At 48.6% G+C, this 23,518-nt stretch overlaps 7 protein-coding genes across 7 annotated transcripts; 2 read left to right on the plus strand and 5 right to left on the minus strand.

Annotated features, from left to right (window-relative positions):
- Positions 1 to 26: 26 nt before the first annotated feature.
- I303_107613 (uncharacterized protein) lies at positions 27 to 599 on the minus strand (the record flags this gene model as incomplete). Its single annotated transcript, XM_018410888.1, has 1 exon — positions 27 to 599. One exon carries the CDS (start codon positions 597 to 599, stop codon positions 27 to 29), a length of 573 nt encoding a protein of 190 aa, XP_018259556.1.
- A 1,994-nt stretch (positions 600 to 2,593) lies between these two features.
- I303_107614 (meiotic recombinase Dmc1) lies at positions 2,594 to 4,614 on the minus strand (the record flags this gene model as incomplete). Its single annotated transcript, XM_018410889.1, has 17 exons — positions 2,594 to 2,615; positions 2,672 to 2,782; positions 2,830 to 2,848; positions 2,907 to 2,938; positions 3,000 to 3,010; positions 3,073 to 3,165; positions 3,229 to 3,272; positions 3,326 to 3,384; positions 3,438 to 3,578; positions 3,638 to 3,726; positions 3,788 to 3,940; positions 4,087 to 4,107; positions 4,172 to 4,183; positions 4,237 to 4,335; positions 4,430 to 4,453; positions 4,516 to 4,536; positions 4,597 to 4,614. The coding sequence occupies 17 exons, from the start codon at positions 4,612 to 4,614 to the stop codon at positions 2,594 to 2,596; spliced, it is 969 nt and encodes a 322-aa protein (XP_018259557.1).
- Positions 4,615 to 5,207: 593 nt separating this feature from the next.
- On the plus strand, positions 5,208 to 8,294 carry I303_107615 (aconitate hydratase, mitochondrial; the record flags this gene model as incomplete). The annotated part of the gene is made up of 6 exons (XM_018410890.1): positions 5,208 to 5,522; positions 5,917 to 6,393; positions 6,484 to 6,735; positions 6,807 to 7,182; positions 7,245 to 7,339; positions 7,410 to 8,294. 6 exons carry the CDS (start codon positions 5,208 to 5,210, stop codon positions 8,292 to 8,294), a joined length of 2,400 nt encoding a protein of 799 aa, XP_018259558.1.
- Positions 8,295 to 8,671: 377 nt separating this feature from the next.
- I303_107616 (uncharacterized protein) lies at positions 8,672 to 10,972 on the minus strand (the record flags this gene model as incomplete). Its single annotated transcript, XM_018410891.1, has 12 exons — positions 8,672 to 8,729; positions 8,815 to 8,900; positions 8,979 to 9,069; positions 9,200 to 9,300; positions 9,387 to 9,516; positions 9,580 to 9,624; positions 9,686 to 9,766; positions 9,850 to 10,371; positions 10,449 to 10,561; positions 10,622 to 10,731; positions 10,794 to 10,813; positions 10,887 to 10,972. 12 exons carry the CDS (start codon positions 10,970 to 10,972, stop codon positions 8,672 to 8,674), a joined length of 1,443 nt encoding a protein of 480 aa, XP_018259559.1.
- Positions 10,973 to 11,369: 397 nt separating this feature from the next.
- I303_107617 (uncharacterized protein) lies at positions 11,370 to 15,526 on the plus strand (the record flags this gene model as incomplete). Its single annotated transcript, XM_065969623.1, has 4 exons — positions 11,370 to 11,549; positions 11,608 to 13,213; positions 13,322 to 14,505; positions 14,591 to 15,526. 4 exons carry the CDS (start codon positions 11,370 to 11,372, stop codon positions 15,524 to 15,526), a joined length of 3,906 nt encoding a protein of 1,301 aa, XP_065825695.1.
- Positions 15,527 to 16,026: 500 nt separating this feature from the next.
- On the minus strand, positions 16,027 to 16,601 carry I303_107618 (uncharacterized protein; the record flags this gene model as incomplete). The annotated part of the gene is made up of 2 exons (XM_018410893.1): positions 16,027 to 16,418; positions 16,493 to 16,601. The coding sequence occupies 2 exons, from the start codon at positions 16,599 to 16,601 to the stop codon at positions 16,027 to 16,029; spliced, it is 501 nt and encodes a 166-aa protein (XP_018259561.1).
- A 543-nt stretch (positions 16,602 to 17,144) lies between these two features.
- I303_107619 (uncharacterized protein) lies at positions 17,145 to 23,223 on the minus strand (the record flags this gene model as incomplete). Its single annotated transcript, XM_065969624.1, has 20 exons — positions 17,145 to 17,177; positions 17,250 to 17,539; positions 17,611 to 17,629; positions 17,684 to 17,913; positions 17,972 to 18,045; positions 18,105 to 18,265; positions 18,318 to 18,420; positions 18,472 to 18,561; positions 18,633 to 18,706; positions 18,755 to 18,918; positions 18,971 to 19,159; positions 19,217 to 19,356; positions 19,419 to 19,854; positions 19,918 to 21,267; positions 21,319 to 21,468; positions 21,527 to 21,669; positions 21,728 to 22,590; positions 22,664 to 22,774; positions 22,843 to 22,974; positions 23,029 to 23,223. 20 exons carry the CDS (start codon positions 23,221 to 23,223, stop codon positions 17,145 to 17,147), a joined length of 4,947 nt encoding a protein of 1,648 aa, XP_065825696.1.
- Positions 23,224 to 23,518: the final 295 nt, after the last annotated feature.

The following is a 23,518-nucleotide window of genomic DNA, read 5'->3' on the forward strand; positions in this document are numbered from 1 at the left end:
AGCACAAACGATGCACTCGAAGCTTCTCAAGGAGAGTAGCCGTTCTGAACATTCCAGAATTGTCTCATGGCATCTCTGATATTGCTCACGACTTCATTCTGCGTGTTCGCTGACGGATGAAGCTGGAAATTCATGGCTTCATTGATCCATGCCTGTTGACCTGTGGCGTTGTTCCAAGCCCCATTCTCCTCGTTGTCAGCGAGCCAAGACTCCTTATTGACACCACGAGGATTGGACGGCTGAAGTCTCAATGTTTTAGGAGTCACGCCGCCAAATTGGTTGGCTTGAAAGGTGATATCGAGATCAAAGTCTTCCCGATTGTCCGGGATAGGTCTTGCTTGCCAGGTGACGAATCCTCCGGTTGAATGGGCGAGCCATCCAGAAGATGCCTGTCGATTATCGGGACTGTCCCAATTTGCATATCGATCGCGTTGGGTCGAAGTAGTTGAAGCAGCGGGCGCGGCAGATGATGCCCAAGCCTGGGCCTGAGCAGTCTGGGCTTGTGTAGGAATGGTGTTGGGAAACCTAGATACCCATCCGCCTCCTCTTATGACCCAATAACCATTTGCACTGACTGTACCCTCAGGGTAAGATGACATTGTATATTGATGAATACGATCAAGGTGACGTAAGTTGAAGTCAGTGAAGCAGACTGATACAGTTTGTGCGGGACATAAGCTGAACAATTTTGATTTGGCAAGCCTTTATATGTGTACGATGATGCCTCGCCACTGGGCATCAAGCTCGAACGCGATTGGGCAAATGCACCGCAATCAGCATTGCTAGCTGATTCTTTCTGCGCCCTACCTTAGGAAGGCAGGAGTAACAATGATCATGTCCGACGGGCCGTCGAATTGGCCGTAAATTTAGACCGCCTTTCTTGCTTCTCGCCGAAGGCTTTATCTGAATTTTGCAGTCTACAAGGACAGACATGCCAGCAATCAAGCTGAGCTGAAGGCAAGCGAATGAGGGCCTGCTTGGGTTCTTCGCCATGACAAACCAAAGAAGCATATGGACAAGTCATTTTCATTGACTTTCGAAGGCGACAGGCATATGGTCTCGCCACTGCAAGTATAGATGGTGTGCACTCAACATAACATACAGCTCACACCTTCGTTCGTATCCATAGCAAAGCACCTTTTTGTCTTCTAACCGAGAATTGACGCAGCTGGATTCGAAAACAATTTCGAATTGCGTCGTCAAACGTCAGCGAGCTCCGATCTTCTACGAGTTCCGAATACATAAATTTATCCTGCAATTCACGCGACGGCGCAACGAAGACCCGAAGACCATGGAAAAGCGAAGTCATGAAGCTGCCGACCCCTAAGACTGTTGTAAACGATGTTGCATGCGAGAAGTAAAGAAGGAAAGCGCGAGTATGAAAATTTTATCTAGTTAACCGAGTCCCTGCAACAAAGACAACACCGGCGAATGCTCTCATCGTCTCGCCACTTCCTACCCACACGGAAAATGGGAAGTTAAGGTCGCAGTATAATACGTTTATCTTCGCGACATGCACTTAGTTTAAGTCTCAACAAACGGAGTCCTCAAAACCTTTGAATCTCAAGAAAACAGATTAAATATACTGGACTACCACACAAATCGACTGCTAGTGCAGCGATGATGTAATACTTTTGTACAGCGGTGTGCTTGTACGATACATACGATAAAAGAAAGGTGGCGCCTAGAACCCGTCATTCAAGAACGTGCTAAGCGACAGTCTCGCTGCTAGTCACCGCCTCATGCATGTGTTTGTATGTCCAGAAATTTCTCAAGTTTCTGTCAACCTCCAGAGACAGAACTCTATCGAATCCTCCATGATCGCAATCCTTGCTCATATTTCGATTCCGATCATGTGGCAAATTCCGTAACGCCAAATTGACAGACTCGCCTTTCGTCATTGAGGTATTTATTAATCATCGAGAAGTCGTTTTTCCTCAGTCTGCTCTCTGCTAGTTTTTGGTGAGGTCTCACTGATGGTGAGGTCATATGGACGGGCATCGAGATCTCATACGCCCAGCTGGAAATCTGGCTTCTCGCATACGTTACTGTAATGGACATTCAATATATTTGTCACTGTTGATTGTCCTGAACCTTAAGTGGGGATGATATTTCTCATCAGCGCGAGGAATGTTTCGCCAGATGGTATCCCAGTCTTGGCTTGTATTGGTAAAATTACCGGTACTGGTACAACTGGCAGAGTTAGCGGGATCGATACATTGAGGGGCAATGCATGGCATATCGATTGCTTGAAAAGGCAGTTGGCAAATCGCGATGCGCTGAAGGAAGAGTGAAACTTGGAGCCCGTACTCGATATCTCGTCTCTCCACCGCCTCGTTAGTACCATTTGTGAGGAAGCAGGCCGCATCGAGCGTTCTTAGCAAGATCTTACAGAAAGTGCAGAATCCCTAGCTCGATTGATGATATTTGACATTTTGTTTGATACATACATACGCCAATCGGATTGACCGATCATGCTTAGCGATTTGATGTTTATAATGTTTCGCAGAACGGTTCACTCGAATGGGCGGTAAAAGAAGACGGCACCCGATTTGGCACCTCGTAGTGTTGGTCCACTACTGTAGGTAAGGGACTAGCTCGGATCTTCCCATCCACTGATGGCCATGAACTTACATCAGCGCTATACACAATCAGTCAACTCAAAGCTCACCCAGACTTGAGGACGTAAGTAGCTTCTCCTTCAGGCATATCAGGAGAATCTTGCAGTTTGGCGATTCTCTCGTCTCCTCGACCCTTTCTCAGTTGGATTCGGACAGCGGAACTACGACATTTGAGCCTTGATCTCATGACAAAGCAGGGAGCACTCACGCATGAGAAAGGATATGGCCTGGAAGCCAACAATGAGACTCAGCGACAGCAGACCTTTACGTTGTCTACCTACTCACCGCCAACAGCCTTAGCAGAAGCACCCGCAAACCTGATCATCATTGTCTCAGCCACACGCCACAAAACAGCTGTCAGACCCATTGACCACATACATAGCAGCGGCCTAGCAGAGTTGATGAAAGTCAGCACTTCGCACGAGTGAGAGTAGCAGTCGATTCAGCTCACACCGGGATCAGCTTGTACTTGGTTCGTCAGAATCACCGCTACATTGAATTCCTCAGCAAGCTTCTGGAGTCGTGCGAGGAATTGGTTGAGTTTCTGCAATCATCGTTCTCAGTGCGATCCTGTAAGGTTTGCGACGAGACAATATGTTTTCCTTACCTGCTGTCTTTCCGAGAGTTCACCTCGGCCGGAATAGTCTTGACCTGCCAAGAGACAAAATAAGCTGCGACCTTTAGATGTTGATCTCATAGCTTACGAAAGAGATTCATGATACTGTCGACAATGATGAGCTTGTATGTCCTATCTTCGACGAACCTGGCTCTCAATATCAGCTCACAGCCCTGATGCCGACATGTCAGGCTACTCACCTCACAGCGAGTTCGATGAGAAGGTCGCATTGTTGCTCAGAGCTCCAAGCTCTGGCACACAGAACATTGTCAAGAGCCATACCAGCATCAACTCCGAATCTATCGGCGACGGCCTTGACTCGATCAGGCCTGAATGTGCCTCTGTGACATGGCTCACGTCAGCTCATCATTACAAAAGGAGATTTCTGAACCCGGCTTACTCAGTGTCAATATAAGCAACCTTTCCACTGGCTCCACCTTGATCTTCCGGAAGCTGGGTCGACACGCAGAGAGTATGACACAGCTGGGTCTGCGATAAAGAGGCATCAACGAACACCTGCATCAGGTAGGTTGTCATGCATCTTACTCACTTTGCCGGTTCTGTACTCGCCAAATACCTCAGTGATGCTTTGAGTAGGGACCCCACCTCCAAGCATCGCGTTGACAGATTGAGATCCAGTAGTGATATATACTACGTTTTGTCTTCTTTCGGCAATCTCAGTTCCTGATTGGAAAGGAGGGGGCTGTTCGAGTGGAATGGAGAGATGAGCAGAGGATTTCGTTGAATTGTTGATAGAGCGAATAATTTACAAGCATTTTTGCCACCACATCCTATTTTGACCATGAGCGTTCAGCATCTTCCTTGTGATTGGTTTTGTTACCAACGTACCTTGAGCTTCTCCACTTTTGCCTGTGGGCGTGAAGTTTATCAGCTGTATCAGTACAAATATTAACATCAGGTTCTGCCGGCTTACCTCGGACAGACCCTGCAAGGTATGGTCAGCGCGTTCATTGTCTCGTCAGCTCATTCGAATCTTACCTTGATCTTCATAAGATGCCTTCTGGTAGTTTGGGCAACTCCGAGCACCGTCACGATACCTGAGGCTTTGAGCTTTGAGATGTCTTGCACATTGATACCCTAAAGAAGATGACATGAGCTGACGTGATCGAGGAAGGGAGATGAACGGGTGGCAATAAGTAATAGGTCAAGGAGGAACGAGTGAGTAGCTGACGTGAGATTGAAGTTCATCAACAGACTGTACACCGGGAGGATCAGCTTAATGACTGATCGTGTCGCATGGAGCTGTGGCTTAATCACCTCGAAGCCCACACCGATATCCTGCTCGATCAAAGTCAGCGAGTACAATATAATGCTTCGCGGGTCTCCTCAGAGACTCACATCACCATTGTCAGACATGTTCGTGCTTGTTTGGGTGACTACTATGAGTAAAGAAAGCGAGACGATCAGGCACAAGTGTGAATCGTAAGTAGAGATTGGAAGTGAGTATCGCAGGTCACCTTTGTTTAGCAGGATGTCATGTCAGAAGAGAAGAGACAGAAGGAAGAGAAGAGTGAAGCGAATTTCAGTGTCAACATTGCTTCACTTGGCTTGACACTGATTCTTGTTTCATTTTAGTGTGATGGGCGCACAGACACAAATGACAATGAGTTGACTGGGCTTTGCTATTTTCATCTTCCTTTGCAGCCAAATCGCGTTGACTTTGGATTTCGCCTGATCGACCTCCACCAGACGTGTAATCCACCGATCAAAGCGTGATCAATTAATACAGTCCCCTCACTTTGTATCTTGCATGCTCACCAACCAGAAAAAAGTGTTTTCACCGTACAACTACATCCCGACTCGTCTGATTTGTTTTTTCGAAAAAAAAGTTGGGCCAGGTATCATAGCTTCGTTGGTTAAGCGCGTATCTATCCTTATCTTATCCTGCATCTCGCCCATCTCACTCTGATTATCTCTTCATCTGATCAAGGGAAAGCGGAAGCGGCAATATGGTAGCAGCAATACTATCGAGCTCCTCGAGGCGATCCTTGACCTTGGCGAAAACAACGAGACTTGGGCAAAGGGGATTAGCGACTCCCTCGACATTACCGATCAAAGATTGTACTTCGATAACACCTCCTTATCCGAGATTATTGGAGACATTGGAGAAAGTCAGAAATGTATTACCGAAAAAGAGTAAATTGACATTGGCAGAGAAGATATTGTATAGTCATCTGAGAAATCCAGAAGAGAGTTTGAGAGGGAAAGGGAAGATAAGGGGGGAAAGGTATTTGAAATTGAGGCCGGATAGGGTTGCGATGCAGGTGGGTTGGTTATTGGTTCTTTCTTTCGGTAGCTAGGGGTGGGATGGGGGCGAGAGCTTTCATTGGTAGTTAGGGGTGGGATGGGGGCTAGTACTTCTACTGGTAGCTAGGGGTGGGACGGGGGCTAGTACTCTTGCTGGCAGTGAGGGGTGGGACGGGGGCTAGTGCACTCATCGGAAGCTAGGGGTGGGATGGGGGCTAGTGAATCTACTGGCAGTGAGGGGTGGGATGGGGGCAGGTGAATCTACTGGAAGCTTGGGGTGGGATGGGGGCAGGTGATAACACTGAGAGCTAGGGGCGGGATGGGGGCGAGTACTTCTACTGGAAGCAAGGGGCGGGTTGGGGGAATAATATCTTCTTAGAACAGGTGCACAAGCTTACCTCAAATTACCAGGACGCTTCCGCCCAAATGGCTTTACTCCAATTCATGACCTGCAAACTGCCCTCTTGCGCCGTCCCCGCCTCGATCCACTGCGACCATCTCATCCAAGCCCAGACCGGCGCCGCTAGCGACTTGACCCGTTCCATCGAGACGAACAAAGAAGTATTCGATTTTCTCGAGTCCGCAGCCCAGAAATACGGTATCGAATTCTGGAGACCTGGATCAGGTATCATCCATCAGATCGTCCTTGAGAATTACGCTGCTCCGGGCCTGCTCATGCTGGGTACCGATTCGCACACGCCCAATGCCGGTGGATTGGGTATGTTAGCTATCGGAGTAGGAGGTGCGGATGCCGTCGATGCTTTAACGGATACTCCCTGGGAATTGAAGGCTCCGATGATCACTGGAGTGAAGTTGACTGGACAACTACAAGGGTGGGCTACTCCGAAAGATCTGATTTTGCACTTGGCTGGTAAATTGACTGTCAGAGTGAGTGGACTGTTCAAAGCATCGCTCTATCTCCCATTTGTCTCATAGTTAGCTTTCGGTTGACGCTGAATCCCTTTTTTCGATGCACAGGGAGGAACTGGGCGAATAATAGAATACTTCGGACCTGGAGTACCGGCTCAATCGTGTACTGGTCTAGCGACGATCGCCAATATGGGTGCGGAAGTAGGAGCTACCACCTCGACATTCCCATACTCCGACAATATGCGACAATACTTGCATGCGACTGGGCGAGGTCCGGTAGCGGAGGCTGCTGATGCCGCTGCCAAGAAGGGCTTCCTGAGTGCGGATGAGGGAGCCGAGTACGATGAAGTTATTGAAATCGTATGTATTGCCTCGACTGTGTACAATACGGCTGCTGACTCCCGGCTGACTGATCTATCTTGCAATTACAGAACCTCTCCGAACTTGAACCTCATCTCAACGGTCCATTCACCCCTGATCTCGCCACACCCTTATCTTCTTTCTCCTCTTTCCTCAACGACAACAAATACCCCACTACCCTCTCGTCCGCGTTGATTGGATCATGTACCAACTCGTCATACGAGGACATGTCCCGGGTGGCCTCCATAGCAGAACAGGCTAAAGCTGCTGGCTTGAAGTCCAAGGTTCCTTTCTTGGTGACTCCTGGATCAGAGTTGATCAGAGCTACGGTGGAGAAAGATGGGTTACAATCTACCTTGGAATCTGTGGGTGCTACCGTGTTGGCAAACGCTTGTGGGCCGTGTATCGGACAGTGGAAGAGGGACGAGCACAAGGGCGAAGACAATGGTAAGTTGAGTTGGCTCGATCCGACTGAAAATACAGGAAGCTAATTCGTTCGGTTATTATAGCTATTTTGACTTCCTTTAACCGAAACTTCAAAGCTAGAAACGATGGCAATTTGAAGACCATGAACTTTTTGGCTTCTCCAGAGATCGTCACTGCTGTAAGTGGTCTGTACACTATTGATCGATGGTATATTTGGGTTGCTGATTTCGCATGGTTGTGTGTGACAGATGGCATTCTCAGGAGATTTAAAGTTCAACCCTACCACCGACTCCATCTCTACCCCTAACGGTCCTTTCAAATTCACCCCTCCTTCAGGCGATCGACTCCCGCCTACCGGATATTCCGCAGGCGACCTATCCTACGCACCCAGTCCTTCCCCCGTCCCGCAACCCCAGACCGAAATCGCCATCTCCCCCTCTTCGACACGTCTCGAAATCCTCGAACCCTTCGGCACGAATTTCGCCAACGGTGCTGGAGAGCTCCCCTCTATGAGGTGCCTCATGCGAGTCAAGGGCAAATGCACGACCGATCATATCTCCGCTGCGGGCGCCTGGCTTAAATATAAAGGACATTTGAGTAATATCAGTGAGAATACTCTGATGACTGCTGTCAACGATGAATCGGATAGTATCAACAAGGCGATCGATCTGGAGGGGAAGGAAGATACGATACCCAACACGATGAAGGCTTACAAGGCGAAGAACGAGCCGTGGATGCTTGTGGTCGATGATAATTATGGAGAAGGATCAGCTAGGGAACACGCGGCCCTTCAACCGAGGTTTTATGGAGGAGCGATGATTGTGGCTAGATCTTTTGCCCGAATTCACGAAACGAATCTGAAGAAACAGGGTATATTACCACTGTGGTTCCTCAACAAAGCGGACTACAGCAAGATCTCGGCGCATGATGTAGTACAGACTAAAGGGCTGGAGAAAGTGATGGATGGTACGTCGACGACGGATGTTGTGCTGCTAGAAGTGACGAAGCCGACTGGAGAGAAGATGGTGGTGGAGACCAGACATACGCTATCGAAGGATCAGATAGAGTGGTTGAGGTATGGAAGTGCTTTGAACTATATCGGAGCGATGGCGAGGCAAGCTGGAAAGGCTTAGTCGAAAGGATATATGACAGTTCAGGTATTAGGTACAATGACGAGCATTGGTAGAGATTAGAGGATTGTATGGTATATTATTTTAGGGGTATACTTACTGTTTGTACGGATATACTGCGTATGCAGCATACATTGCATACATCGCATTTTCAGTCTTCCATGACTTCAATAGGACACTGAGATTGTGGTCAATGAGTAATGTGACATAAAGGGCATAGTGCAGCATGGGAGCGTGGTGTTAGACTGATACATGTCGGAAACTGGGGTCGTGCATCTATCAAGAGTCGTTAAAAAGTATGGAGGCTGGTAAGCGTAAGAGGAGAAGCGTCTATGATTATATCAAGATAGCAGAGTACATGGACGTGTACAACGAATGAACTAGGTGAGCGATAAATCCACTAAAATCGTAATTATACCCAAAACAATCTCGATACCGCTACATATCACAGAAGGATATGCATGACACAGAGCAGATCATTAGCTACCTTGGATCTGTGATAATGATAATGAAGGACACTCACATGAGTATGATGACAATACCTTCCAATCGTTCTCCGTGACTTGAATTAACACTTTCCTTAAGCAACTTCAGCATGTCTTGTAAAACCTATAACACATCGAGATCAGCAGATAGCTTCGGCTAACGCTACACCTGACGTATATCGCGACATTGCGGCTGACTTACGTCTACACGAGCATTCAGGAGATCCACTCGTTGGCCAATTTCGAGATATGATCGAGCAGCCCCGTATAGTGGTTCGAGATCTGGGAAAGTCCTATTGAGTTGGGCGTCGACAAGTCAGCCATAATGTCACCCATCCATTTAGACCCCTCTCCGAGACAGAACTACGTTTGACCCCGACAGCCCGGAAGAAAATGAGGAGGTGACGTTGACGGTGGACATACCAGAAAAACTCCGGCGAGTCCAAAATCGACCCTACTAAATTTATATTTATCCTCAAAATGAACAGGTTGCCGATTTGCTTCATAATCTCACTTCGGGGCAGCTATGTATATGGCAAGAGCATAAGCATGCCACGATGCTGTCAATTATCTTGTTCGCGCCGGTGTATAAGTGAAGCGATTAGCTTACCCCAATTTTACCCGTCTCGCTCAAGGATTTAGGTATATCCTTCGTCTGCTCAATGGTCGAAGTGATCAATTCTTCGAAGAGAGAAATCTTGACCGATTGCGATAATGCGTGAGACAGCGACAATTTCGTCCTGCGAAGCATCACGCGTTTCAGCGACAAAATTAGACACCCGCGAGGACGGACCCAGACTTACATGTATGAGGAACCCTTTCGGAGTGTTATCACATCGTTATATATTCTGTAGCGATATAATGATAGTCAGTTGCAAACTCCTGGCACGAGGTAGGATACCAACTAACCGAGAATAGTCTGCATAATAGAAATTCAGATCTTCCATCTCTACATCCTCAGTCGACAGTCTCTCAATCTCGAATTTCTTGCTAATATCGACACCAAATCGAATCAGCAGGTAGTTCTACCCGATCAGCATGAGAGATGAGACGAATTGGTGTGCTCTACTTACATACTACTCAAGAACCTCTTTTCCTCTTTTTCAGTCATACCCCAAATCACTACTGTTCCATATTCGAACAAAAACACATCGGGCACCCATTCTTCTTCCTCGAAATCATCATCGTCGTCCCTCTCACTATCATTACCATTCTCTTTCCCATTACCGATCTCGTACCCCTCGTCATTCACATCCTTCGAGCTCTTTCGTCTTATGCTTGATGGCCCAGGTCTTTTCGTGAACCCCGTTCTCCTCTTGACTTCGCCGGAATTGCTTCTGGAAGGTGAAGCAGGTCTCTTCGGATAGTTGTCATTGGTATGGTTGTTACCACCAAGATTTAGAAGATCGGCCTCTGGAACGTGATTTGCAGCTTGGACAGGTTTCAGGTGAGGTGAGCGGAAATTTGAGGAAGATGAGGTCGGAGGTGGGAGATAGGGTGTATGAAGGCATTCAGTATCGAATATTCGGGGATGCGTGCGGTATGATGCTGGACGAGCAGAGAGGTACGCTTGCATTGCTGGTAGATTGTACGTTCTGAAATATGCAGGTCAGCTTCCTCCTTGGGTGAATCGCCATCTATAAGAGGCGCAGAACCGGGACGTTGTGCTCACGCAGCAGTACAATAGGCTGTGACTCTAGGTAATTTCGCTTTCTCACTTTTAGTCAATCGCTGAGCATCTCTTCGAGCGGTACCCTTAGGTATTTGCGATAACGGCGTGTAGAACTGCGGACGGCACTGATATGAGCTTCCAAACGATGTCTGCAAATCGTTCCGATAGCTCACCTCTACACCTTCGCCTTCGTCTCGATTGGACAAACCCCTATCGTTATCGTCATCTTCGTCTTCTTCAGGTATAGTAGGCGTTTCCGGCTGTGTGGGCAGGACCTTGAGCTCTATAATAGGTGAGGTATGTCAGCGTTATCGCCGGAGTTCTCTGAGCTCAAACATCACATACTTGTACCCAGCTTCGATGTTCTATCGGATGTGAATATGTCAGTCAAGGTTCAGCGTCAGCACAGAAGCTTGAATCGAGAAAGAGGACACTGACCGCATAGGCTGCCTCTGCTCCCTCCTTGCTGGCTGTTGCACCTGCGCATAGGGCAATGGTAATGTATTCGTCGGTTTTGGAGGCATCCTGTCTTGCTGTTATTCGGGATGAGTGAGCTTTAAACACAGGTATCAAGGTTGATGTGAGATTATGATTAATGAATGGATATTGTCGAGCTTCTGAGAGGACGAGTATTGCGATTTTGAAATGCTTCATCACTACTCACTACTCTATTTTACCCTGAAATCGACGTTCCCTTTTCTAATCAGAATTACACACAATCTCTAATGCATCTGCCAGCTGCACTACGATGGACTTACTAATCAACCACGTGACCAATTTTGACGGTTGATGCGCGAAGATGGAAATTGAGTTTTTCCTTGATTCGTCAATTCCAACTCAATTCCTTCACTCTGTCTTCTGGATCTCCGTAAGAAACGAATACCGATAGTCATTTACAACTATCCCAGTTCAACGTTCAGGATGAACAAGAGAGGCCCAACGGGACTACCGACCAAGCCGTATATGCAGAATAACGGACCTGGGCCCGGACCCGCTCCTCCTTTACCCGCCGGACCACCTCCTCAAATGCAGCAACAGCAATACCCTCAAGGTCAAGTGGACCAAGCTGCTCATGCAGCAGCTTGGGCAGCATACTATCAGGTCAGCTGGTTCCTTTTCTCTACTATCACGTAGCGGTCCAGCTGATCTCGAAACATAGGCTCAAGGTGTTAATCCAGCTGCAGCAAGCTATTCCGCTGCTCCTCAGCCTGCTACACCTGTTCAAGCAGCTCAAGGTACACCCAACCCATATGCCAATTATGGATACGGTGGTGGAGCTCAACATGCAGGCTATCAACCTGCTCTTGGTCAGCAAGCTGGTCCAAGTCAACCTTTTCGCCCTCCACCAAACACCCAAGCGTACGCAACCACAACCAGTCAACCTTCTTTGGGGTATCAGCAGCCCGGAGCATACGGCCAACAGTCTCAAGTATACAGTCCGAATCCAACAGCTGGGTACTCCACACCTCAGCCGCAACAGCCTATACAAGCTCAAGGTCGACCGCCGTTTGCTCAACAGCAACAGCAACAGCAACAGCCAAATTATAATTGGGGTGCTCAGCAACCGCAACAACAGCAACCGATGCCCCCTCAACAACCTCAAGGAGGCTACGGTCGACCTCCGCCTGTTCAACAACAGCCTGTCGCTCAACCTTATCCCCAGCAATCTGGTCCCGTGTATCCCCAACAACCTCAACAGCAACCACCTTTCGCTGGACCAGCTGGAAACAATCAACCTTTTCGACCAACCGGACCTGCCCAACATTCGCCCTATCGCCCCCCACTGAATCAACACCGACCACCGAGACCGCCTATATCAACTCCGGTAGGCGGGGGTTTCCCGCCTGCGAAAAGACCGAGATTTGATGGACCAGGAGGAATTAGACCGCCCAATGGACCTATGCAAATGCAAATGCAATCACAATCACAAAACTCCCCTACACCTAATATCCGACCACCGTCAGCGCCTGCGGCGTTCAATGCAGGAACGGCGGGCGTGAACGGTGGACAGCCTGGATTTGGTAATGCCGGTGTGACAGTGGCTTCTCGTGGAGGAATGAGTGGGAGTACTGGAAGAGGTGGTGCGCCGATTCCCCCTTCGAGACCCCCTATTCATCTCGGCGGCGGAGGGCCACCTCCCTTTGGAATTGGCTTAGGCAGAGGAGGATCCCTGAGAGGTGGACTGGCTGGAAGAGGTGCACGAGGAGGATCTGTCGGAGTTGTCGGTGCGCCCAGAGGTCCGAGTGGAATGAGAGTCGGGAGAAGTTCGTTACCCCCTGCTCCCGTTAAGAAGGATGTTCATGCCCATACACATACACACACCCAAACGCCCAAAAAAGAGAAGAGAAAGGAAGAGCTGCGGACGACTATGACGGACTTCAGGATTGTCGGGATCGAAGTCAGAGGTCTAGGCTGGAGTTGGGGCAAGATGGGAGGTGATGACGAGGGAGAGGAAGAAGTGAAACCGGAAGTAGAAGCGAATACCCAAGTTGACGATATCTCGGTGCCCGTGCCTGGAGAAAATGAGAACAAGGTCGAAGATCTTGTAGACGCCAAGCAAGAGATCACAGAGGAATCTGGAAGTACGGAAACCCTTCAGGAGACTACCAAAGAAGAAATCAATGGTTCAGGTGAGGAGGTCAAAGTAGAAAGCTCCGAAGTGAATGGAAATGGTGGGGTCTCAGAGGTGACTGAGAACGGGATTGAAGCCGTGGAGGAGAAGGAAAAGAGGGGGGAAAAGAGGAAAGCGAAGTCTCCTGATTCTGGTGTGTTTGGCATTTCTTTCTTCTCCCTGATTTCGAGCGGACCAAATCTGAGTGAGCTATATCTGACTTCTGAGTGACTCCTCTTTGTTCGGTTTTGATGCGTGATAGAAGAAGAGACAGCTGCGAAGAAGCGGAACTCGTCTTACCTCTTGACACACAACAAACCCAATCACCCTGTTTCGCTGCCTGAATCGTCCTCATCAACATCGGCGAACATGTTCCAGTCCAATCAGAATCGGTTCAGGATATACTTCGATAGTCCGCCTGAGCTGGATCGGATCCCCAAATCTGCTAGGCGCAAGCGAGGTCGAGAGTCATCGAGCGTTGCACCTAGCAGAGCAGGTGAAGAGGTGGAACATGAGGCTGAGGCTGAGGCTCAGGTGGAGCCTGCGATCAAGGAGGAGGTAATCGCAGGGGAGGGAGCTCAAGTCCAAGAGGAGGGTGCTGAGACTGTCGCTGAAGAACATCCGGAGATCGTTGATGAGGGTCAGACAAACATTGAGGGTGAACAATTACCGGAAGTCATTGGACCGGTTCTTGAGAACTCTGAGATTGTTGGCGTTGCTCAGCCGACTGCTGCCGAGTCTGACTTCATCGAACCGAGTTTGGAATCGCAAGATCCTGCAGCCCAACCTGAGCCGTCAGCTGAGCAGAATCATGGGCAGTCTGAGAATTTGGAAGAGTTCGCCGATGTGTCGATGATCACTGATTCAGGCTTAGCGATCACGGCCGAAGAGGCTATTCCATCTTCGGAACCTACACCTCTCGATGGTCCTGCCGCAGCTGAGGCCGTGGACGCCGCTCAAGATGTACCGGCTGAAGCTGAATTCGCTCAAGCCGAGTCGATCGAGCAGCAAGCTTCGACCGGACCCGACCAACCTGCAGAATCGACCGACACCTCTGAACAACTCGAGCAAATTGCCGACGAAGTTGTAGCTCAGTCGATTGAAACCCCTGCTGTTGAAACGATAACGACAAATACCGTAGACTCGGAATACCAGGCGGAAGGATCGGCTACCGTCATGTCAAGAAGGCATAGCAATGCCATCACAGATTATCAATCTACCGTTGTTGGTGAAACCGCGCCGCCGACAAGTACGGTACCTACCGCTCCGAAGTCTGTGCCTAGCACGAATCGATTATCTATTTTATACGAGAAGTCGTCCCGAAGAATCTGCATTGATTCGGATGTAGTGGAGAAGGTCAAGATTTGGAGGGCAGAAGGCAAGATTGAGGTTTGTTTCAAGCATCTCACAGCAGAAGGGGAAGCGGGACTACCTAAGGGAATACTGGTAAGTCTGAATATATTTGTTCACCTTGCTATGGACCTACTTCAGGTGGGACGTTTGGAGCTGACGCAATCTCAACGATGTATAGGTTGAAAGCTACGATTCGGCTGATCAGCGATATATAACCCTTACTTCGGCGACTATATCTTCCTTCTTCGTCGAACCTGATTATACAACTCCAAACGAAGAAGGCAAATCTATACCTCCCTTCCACCGATTCTCGACCTCATCCTCTTCCATCAAGGCAGAATTAGACAACGAGAACAAAAGCGAAAATGAAGAAGTGAATGCTCGCTCTGGTGCCATTGAGAATGAAGGACTAGTATTGGTCGTTCATCTAAACAAGAAGAATCCCCTCTCAGAACCGAAATGGTGCCGCAACAACTCGGCTGATAATTGGCTATACGAGCAATTCGGTTCTCGTCGAATAGAGAAAGACGAAGAAGCAGGCGACGGTTTCGGAACGGCAGGCTGGAAGGGCAAATTAGAAGTTATGGATCCTGATCCTCCACCTACCTTGCAATCGATTTTGGAGAATTGGCAATCGACTTCATCGTACGGTACGACCTCGACCAGAAATCAATTTATCGCTTCTCTTCTTGATAACCCCTTAGATACGCTTGAGATCCTCCTGAGATTGACGAGGGGAGATAGGAATCCCATATACTCCTCGAACCCATCTTCGTTCACCTCATTCAATCAGACGATAGCGATCAGGAAGGATTCGCCGTATACGAATAATCAGACGCATGTCTCGTTAGCTGTCTTGGCTATGTACCGCCTGACCACGGATCTGATTGAGAAGATGGCGCTCACGAGTACGAGTACGAGTGCGACAGACGAGGAAGAGAAATTGTCGACACAGCAGAAGGAGAAAGACAAGTTGAATGAAAGTGTGAACGAGATCATTGCTAGTCTACCGAATAACATGATACTGAGGAGTTTGGATGGGCTGTGGAAAGAGTGGAATAGCCATAATAGCTCTAGCTCTAGCTCAAAGGGGGCCAGCGGCAATGGCAAATAGTAAGATGGTGCGTGTCTGGTCTGGAAAATGTGTCTTGCTATTGGGGGTCACCAGCGAGACGCGATAATATCATTGCATATTAAACGAGTACTAAGGATTCAATGCATTGCTTGTACGAGTAGACTCTTTAGTCTGCGCATGGATGGGGATAGCATATCAAGAGCTGATACATGTATATCTGGGGGATTGCATAATGTACTTAGAATGCCGACTTTTCCCCGTCTAATTTCACGTGCACGTACCCACGAGCACCGGGGCAAGCTGCTACCAGCCCTTAAGGAGGGGGAAATATCGAGATCAATTTGCTCAGGAGTGTCAACAGCGGCATGAGACAAGTGAATTGTGTCAAGTACAATTGATTATCCTCGAAATTGATGCATTAGGCTACGCAAACTACCACAGCAAATCGCAATGCAGAGTCAATAGACGTACAGTCCGCCCTGCCATGCTCTTTCTTAGTACTAGTACTAGTGGACAGTGGATGACCCTGTCCTTTATGACTAGACTTTGTACCTAATGACCAGATCATACAACTGGTCGAGCAAGGGATTCACAATCGTGCTCATCTGAACGCCGTCTACAGTCAAGTCTTCCCCGAATATCTGAGAATCTCCAGTCGATGCATCTGCGCAAGTGATACTTCCTTTAGCCCATTCCCTCCAAACGACTTTGTTGGTGAATATATACGATCTGTCCGGCAGGTAATCCAAAGTCAGATCGACAATCGTGCCTTTCGGCATCGTGACTCTGCCTTTTGCGTACGTTCGGTCCCAGATCTGAGCGTATGTCATAAGGGGCTGATTGTTGCGGGTTTTCCTGATAAGACCGCATTCCAGCGTTCCGGGATTATCAGAGCGCGTAGTGGTGAACCGGTTGCTACCGTCGAGCCAAGCTGTGACAATCGCGGCCTTAGCAATCCTCGCCCTGGCTGAGCTAGAGTATTGTACTGTATCGCTGGCGACTCACCTTGCTCGTCCTGCGATGTGCGGAGGTGAGATCCAAGTGGTCTATTATGGGCGTCAGCAAACATCCGGTTGACCATGTTGAGGCCCTCCGAGGCGGTATCTTGCGACATGGTGATACTGAATGCTGTGTGCTAGTTAGGGGAAATCTTACTGCAATGGACAACCAGAATCCGTCCCCCTCTTATACCCTTGCAAAGCAGTGTTAGCCTTCTTATCGGGGACAATGCCTATCACGCTCCATTCGCGACCTGACTCGATTTGCCTTGATCTGGCCACGACATCAGAGTATCTCCTTTGGGGCCTTCAGACAGAAGCGGAATAGATGACGATCACCGCTGGCCTTTTCACCTGCGGACAAAGGCTGTCGATGTCGGCTCGCGGCTCGACTCGGTCTCTTTCGGTCGGTCAACAAAATCCTTCCACGCTTAGACTACAGGGTGCACCGCCGTGTTGGAGAAGTTTTACCACAACCCGGAGGGGAATAGAGCGAGGGTCAATGCCTCATATGAGCGCTTCACCAAGCGTAAGAGGCCTTCTTTGTGAAGCAAATCAGAAAGGACTGCATTCGTTGGATCCTACATCCTGTGAATGCATGAACATCTAATATGATATGAGTGGTTGTGGCATTGCAAGTGTCGATCGAGCCTGTCACGCTACCTTCCTCCGCCTATTTGTAACAAGAATCCCTGAACAGCGTCATCAGTCAGGTGGAGTAATTGAGCGCATCGTCTTGCAGCAAAGGTTGTTATAACACGCACTTTAGCTTCTCTGACACTGAACAACCAACACCATCCTCCGTTTCCACCAGCTTGTCCTCCAGCTGAGCCATTCGATAAGCCGTTCGATTTCCTATCTTTCACCGCATCTCTGACCGTCTCCGCATACCGTCTATCCCCTGTAGATATACCTTCTTTGGTCAACAGCGCCCTCCACGCTTCATCATCGTTTACCCAAGTGGTATCGAAGGTCATTTGGCACAGCATCGATAAAGGTAGATCCACACCGAGGATTGGTAACGTCGAGTGAGTCTGAAGTGCAAAATCGGAAGCTGTGTATGGTGTAGGTTGTAAACACATCAGCGCTAGCAACATAAGAATATCTTCAGAAAACAAAATTTACCTTTCTCATAATACACAGACTGGCAACATCGAGTCAGCTGGAATGTGGTCAACAAGAATGAAGTGGGACTCACCTTGGTCCCGTGCCTAAACTTCCTGACAGGCCGGCCTTTCGTACCCTTCGAAGACATAGGTTCCGGCGGCAAAAGAAGCTTGATATCGACCTCGGCCTGCTTGGGTTCCACTGACATCGCTGCAGCTTGTGCGGATGGGATTGACCCTTCGGCAGACGCATAGGACGCATCTATACGCCGTTGATCCGATATAGCTATGCGCAGATGATTACAAAGATCGTGGCGAGATACTATCAATGCTCACGATTAGCATTTGAGCGCCACTCGAGACGAAACCGCGCAACTCACCTTCTTCCTCAGATTTCCGCAAGATACTCCGCACTTTGACAACCGTCTTAGACGCTTTGGGAATTACCAAGTACCTGTTTGGGACAGTGTCAGTGGATGACAAACGATCGGACTAGCCCATATTCTTGCTCACAATATATTCTGTTCTTGGCATTCCAAAGCGACATCTTCCACACTTCGCTCATCGTCATATTGAAGGTCTGCACGTATACCAGCTCTCCATAGCTCGCCAATGACGCTGAGCCGTACTGACAGGTCGACATGCGGGAAAGCAGCGACATATACATCGCAACGCTATCACTTGAGTCAGCCAAATCTTCAATTTGAAGCAATTCCAGAGGCTTACTGCCGGACTCCAGTACCCGAAAGACCTCTCGTCCTCGTTTGGCTTTTCCATCAGCCGTCTAGATAGCGAAGATTCGTATTTAGATACGATTCTCGCAAGTTGGCTGTTTTACATTGATCAGCATAACACGAGGAGGTATTTGTGCTTGACTTACTCAACCGCTATTGTCATTCCTACTCCGAAGACGCGACGGGACTGAGAATGCATAGCAGGTTGTTTGAAGTGTTCGAGGAGCGAATCATACCTATAAATGCATTCGTGCTCGCGTGAACACCAATTCTTGCGATGGTGCGAAGATCTGCAAGAAAAACATACCTTCCTCCATACGCTACGACCTCTTTCTGCTTTCCTCGTCTCACGCATTCAAACATGAATCCGCCACGGAAGAACTATCACACGCATTAGCAAGGGCTAACTCGCTTGTGTTGAGCGCTTACCTCGGAGTGTCTGGCTAAAGTTGGTCTAAACACGATCCGCCGGGTGACCCCAAAAGACCGAGCAAGCTTGATCACATTGCTGATGTCTTCGAAACCTATAGCTAGCTGCCGTTTTGACGAGGGGAAGAGTGACTCGAGTTTGGCCCGGACGAGATCAAAATCGTCTGCGAGTAAATCAGCATAATCCCTCGAGAGAAAATGCCATGATCAGCTCACCAGCAATGCAACATTGTTCCAACTCATCCATTATGGATTTCGATAATCCAGGAATGGGTCCCAGCATCGACCTGGAATGGGCCGCATTCGAGACAGGGTGGCTAGAACCGAGCTTCTTGAACTCGTGTAGAGCCTTACGACGTGGTTTGTCTGGTCGATCAGGTATTATACTGAGGATCGTTTTCAGTACTGAAATGCAGGAGATTATCAGCTTATACTACGGGTATCCTGAGGAACTTGACTTACCTGTTTCGTGACTGACGTGAAAATCGTATTCGATTGAGGACGATCCTCTCATCCCCCTAAATTCGGAAATAACTTTGTCCACTATCTCCAATAGCTCCGCTTCCGCCGCTCCGGACCGCAAGGGCGACAATATATCGAAGCTACGAGAATCGAGCGTGAGCCAGAGCTACTGAGCTGCACAAAGCTTACGTCCAAAGCTTACCTGAGTTCTCCAGACACCAACGGCTGACCTCCCACTTGATCATTCGAATACCTTCTTCCTACGTGATATCTCTTGATTCGCTCTATCTGACGTCGAGTGGCTGACCTTGCCATCGCTAACAGGTCAGAAGAAGGTAGCTGTACTATTTGACCGGATCGCTCTATCAATCGCACAGGATCCAGACCAGGGAAAGTATTGAGAAGCGTAGTCTCAGGAATCAATAATGGCAAGTAGCTTTCCACCGCTCCATGCCTTTGTAGTAGATCCACCAGTCGCTGGATGACTACAGTCAGCCACACTTGCAGTTGGTCATCTGAGTCATTGTCGTATGTATAGTCGACAAGCCGATGATCAATGTCCCCTATGAAGTGCGAGGTCTTATCGAATAAAGCGTTGAGAAGCGGTTGATATTGGGAAGATTTTGGGTCCGTGAGCTCTGTGATAGAAGAAAAAATAGTCAAGCTGATGTCTTAGACTCAATGCGCCTGTCAGAGCTTACCGATTATAGCAGCATCCCAATCCTCTTTACGTTTCTCTGGTGACGGTAAAAGCGGACTCCTGAGAAGCTCTGTGGCACTGAATCTCTTTGAGGGGTCGTGTGCCAGCAACCTGGTGATGATTGCCTTTTCGTTGACTTTATGCGTTGTTGGCCAAGCTGGCGGGAAGGTGATCGAGGGCTGTCGGATGGAGTTGATGATGTGAGCTCGCTCCATGCTGGTTTTGAAGGGGAAACACATCTCGAAGAAGATTATTCCAAGTGAATACATGTCTGCTCTCTCGTTGTACGACTTTGAAATCAAGACCTCCGGCGCGATATACAGACCTGTACCGATGTTTGAGGTTCGATCAAGCTCATCAGCCGGGGAGGCGTTATTCCCAGTCATGATTTCGGTAGGAGCTTTGTCTGTCGTGGATAGTCCGAAGTCTGCTATTTTGACATTGCCGTCGCCGTCGATAAGGATGTTCGTCGGTTTAAGATCCCGATGCACAATGCCTAGAGAAGCCATATGTGCTAGAGCCGAGAGTACCTGTCTCAGAAGTCTCCACGCCTCATCTTCGGTCAAGCCTCTGCTGATTGCTTCCCGTAATGTCTGATTGTCGACAAATTCCATCTGGATGTATAGTATTCTCTCTACAGTACCGTCATCCGTGGTAGCGTCCGTGATCGACTGGGAAGGTTTTGGCGGTATAGGCACATTCATCGATCTACCCCTGTCACGCATTTCCGAAGGGTCGGCTGCTGTGGAGTTATCGCTGTCACTATCACTTTCACTGCTGGCCGAATCCTCGTCGCTGTCCTCTTCGTCGTCCTCTTCCTCATTCGCGAATCTAATGCGGGGGAAAGAAGCGCTTCGAGACTGATCACGTCGGGAGAAAGAGGCGTCATCGAAATTCAGTGCAAAGATGTCCTCTTCTGATGTTGAGCCGGTATTGTTACTTGCGCTTGGGCCAGGAGTGGAATCATCTGCTGTCGGAGTGAGTTGAGGGGGATTTGCATCTTCCAGCCAGCACGAATAATACCGAACGATGTGTTGATGGTTGACCCTGGAGAGATTGTTGACTTCTCTGTACACCTTGGCTTCGTCATCTTCGAGACGAAGCTTGACCTTCTTGATAGCGTAAGAACGGCCATCTAGCTTATTTCTAGCTTTGACTACTTCACCGAATCCACCCTTTCCTAGGAACTCGACTTCTTCGAAATCGGTTCTATAACGCGATAGCCTGGGCGCAAGCGGTTGAGGTGTAGTAGGCATATAGCCGAATAAGCCTCTATTCACGGGCGAGATGCCCAAAAAGCTTTGAGCAGAATCAGGTAGTCCGCCTGAGAGCGAGTTGTGGGGAACATGACCTAGCAAAGTTGTTAACTTCGGGCGGCACAAACGAGTGGCGGTGAACTCACCGCTATTTGTCCGCCTGAACCCCCTTTTAGTCGTCTCCTCATCTGCTGACCGAAGTTTCATGAGAGCGTCATCCGCGGTCAACCGTTTCTTGGAGTTTTGATGAAGCAATCCGGCCAACACATCCGTCATATGATCAGACAATTCGACTCCTGTTCTGACGAAATTTTAGCGTTGATCTGTGTCAGGCAGATATGTGGATTGACTCGCCATGATGGAGCACTGATGTTAAGTTATGATACTGTTTCAAAACGTCTGGTCCCCAGATAAGCTGTACCAGCAGTAAGCCTACATGCCATAGGTCTCGTGGCTTGGTGTACGAATGAGGAGAATCTCGCTCATCGGGAGAGATCCTATCAGCGGGTATCACTGTCAGCGATATACCATGAGAGGGTGAATGATCTCCCTTACCATTCCTCCGGTATAGCGTCAACCTTGTTTCTTAGAAAGGGATTTGAACGATGCATGTCGATCATCCGCCTTGCATAGCCCGTTCCTGCCAGCTTGACTATCTTCTCCCCGCCAATTCCTGCGGTGATGAGGGCAAAATCGAGGTCAATTTGTCTTTGCGTTGCGTTTCGTGAATGTATCTCGCTAAGGCCCAATAAGCTTTGACTGATATACTCTCGGGCCAACGCTTCGCCAAAGCCTTCTTTGGGTATCCAGCTTCTCAATCTACCACCTTCGTTTGTAGGTTCAATAACCAGGATCAATCTTTCCCATCCTTTCGGACTTCTACATCTCTTGACTGCGTACAGTTTCGACACATGCTCCGACCTAATTTCCTTCAAACGCAAAGCTTCGACCACGCACTGATCTATCCGCTTCGTACCCTGGGGTGTGAGGTAATATGGGGCGGCAAAGTCGATGATTTGTACGTTGAGACAAGGTGCAGCCGCTTTGACAAAGGTACTCCTGCTGTCATTATCGTTTTCGATTTGACCGTTAAGGGTGAAATTTTCGGGTTCCGCTGAGTAATTGGTCCACAGAAGATCCCTTTTTCCCCCGAAGAGAATCCACCGCTTCCAGCTACCCTCGTACCCTTCTACAGATATACTGTCGTCGAGTTCTAGATAACGGCTTTCTAGATCGCCCACGTCCAGAGTAGCAAGTGATTCTTGTCTTCGACGTGCTTCTTCTCGTTGTTTGACCTGGTCTACGGTTTCTTTCTTCTGTATGGTTTTGAGCTGGATCTGATCGTGCAGATACCGGTTGGTTTTGGCTTCTTCTTTCTGTTTGTTCTCTTCTTCTGTTATTCTAGAGGCTTCTTCGGCCTATAAATGGTCACGAGTCAGTCTCTGGCAGGCATGACTTTCTCAGAATATAGAAGGACACAGCGATGATTACCGCTTTTTGCGCTTCTTCTCGTCTAGCTTTTTCCTCCATCAAGTTCACATCTCCATAATTAGGTAAAGGTGCGTGATTATCGGTGATAAAGTCCCTCACTGTATCTATAAGCTGTACATGGAGAAATTGAGAAACTCAGCTACCGGTGAACTACGTCTTCAGCGATTCAGAGAACTCACCTCAAAGATCATGGCTTCCCCAACTTTAGACTTTGCTTTCCCTTGTATCAAATTATGTAGACTTTGAACATGTTTCGCTGTCAGGTATTCGGGCGCCTTGACAGATAAGGGCGGTACTTGTTGTGGGTATGTCTATAATGGGACGATTGAGTCATTATTTTCCGGCTTAAGGTAAGTGATACTCACTGAGATCATCTTGCCCCTCAATATGACCCGTACCCGGTCATCTTCCATACTCTTGACGGTGACCTCCCACCAGCCGCCGTCCAGCTCAGTACCCCATGCCGTTTTCTTTGGAGGGACATCATGCCATTCCTCTGGATAGATAGCTCGAAGGCTTTCGAGCTCTTCTTCCTGAAGGGCTTTATTAGCCTCAGGCATGAGTCATTTGTGATATATTTACAGGCGAGGGGGGAGAGTATATGAGACAGAGTAGCGAAGCAGCACTGTATAAGCTGCTGAGGAATGTGGGAGTCCGAATGAGGGAGATAAGCAGATAAGGGAGATGTCAACATGAGCAATCCTTCATGTGCCAGCCAGCGGCAATCACAAATGTTTATCCCGAAGAATGGTGATGACATCATCATATCTTTTCCGGTTCTTCGAAGGGTATCGTGAGCAAGTGCTCTCTGTTCGATCATTTGTGGATACGATCTTTGGTGGTATGCATGTAACA

Source organism: Kwoniella dejecticola, chromosome 10 (assembly GCF_000512565.2).
Source record: "Kwoniella dejecticola CBS 10117 chromosome 10, complete sequence".
NCBI lineage: Eukaryota > Fungi > Basidiomycota > Tremellomycetes > Tremellales > Cryptococcaceae > Kwoniella > Kwoniella dejecticola.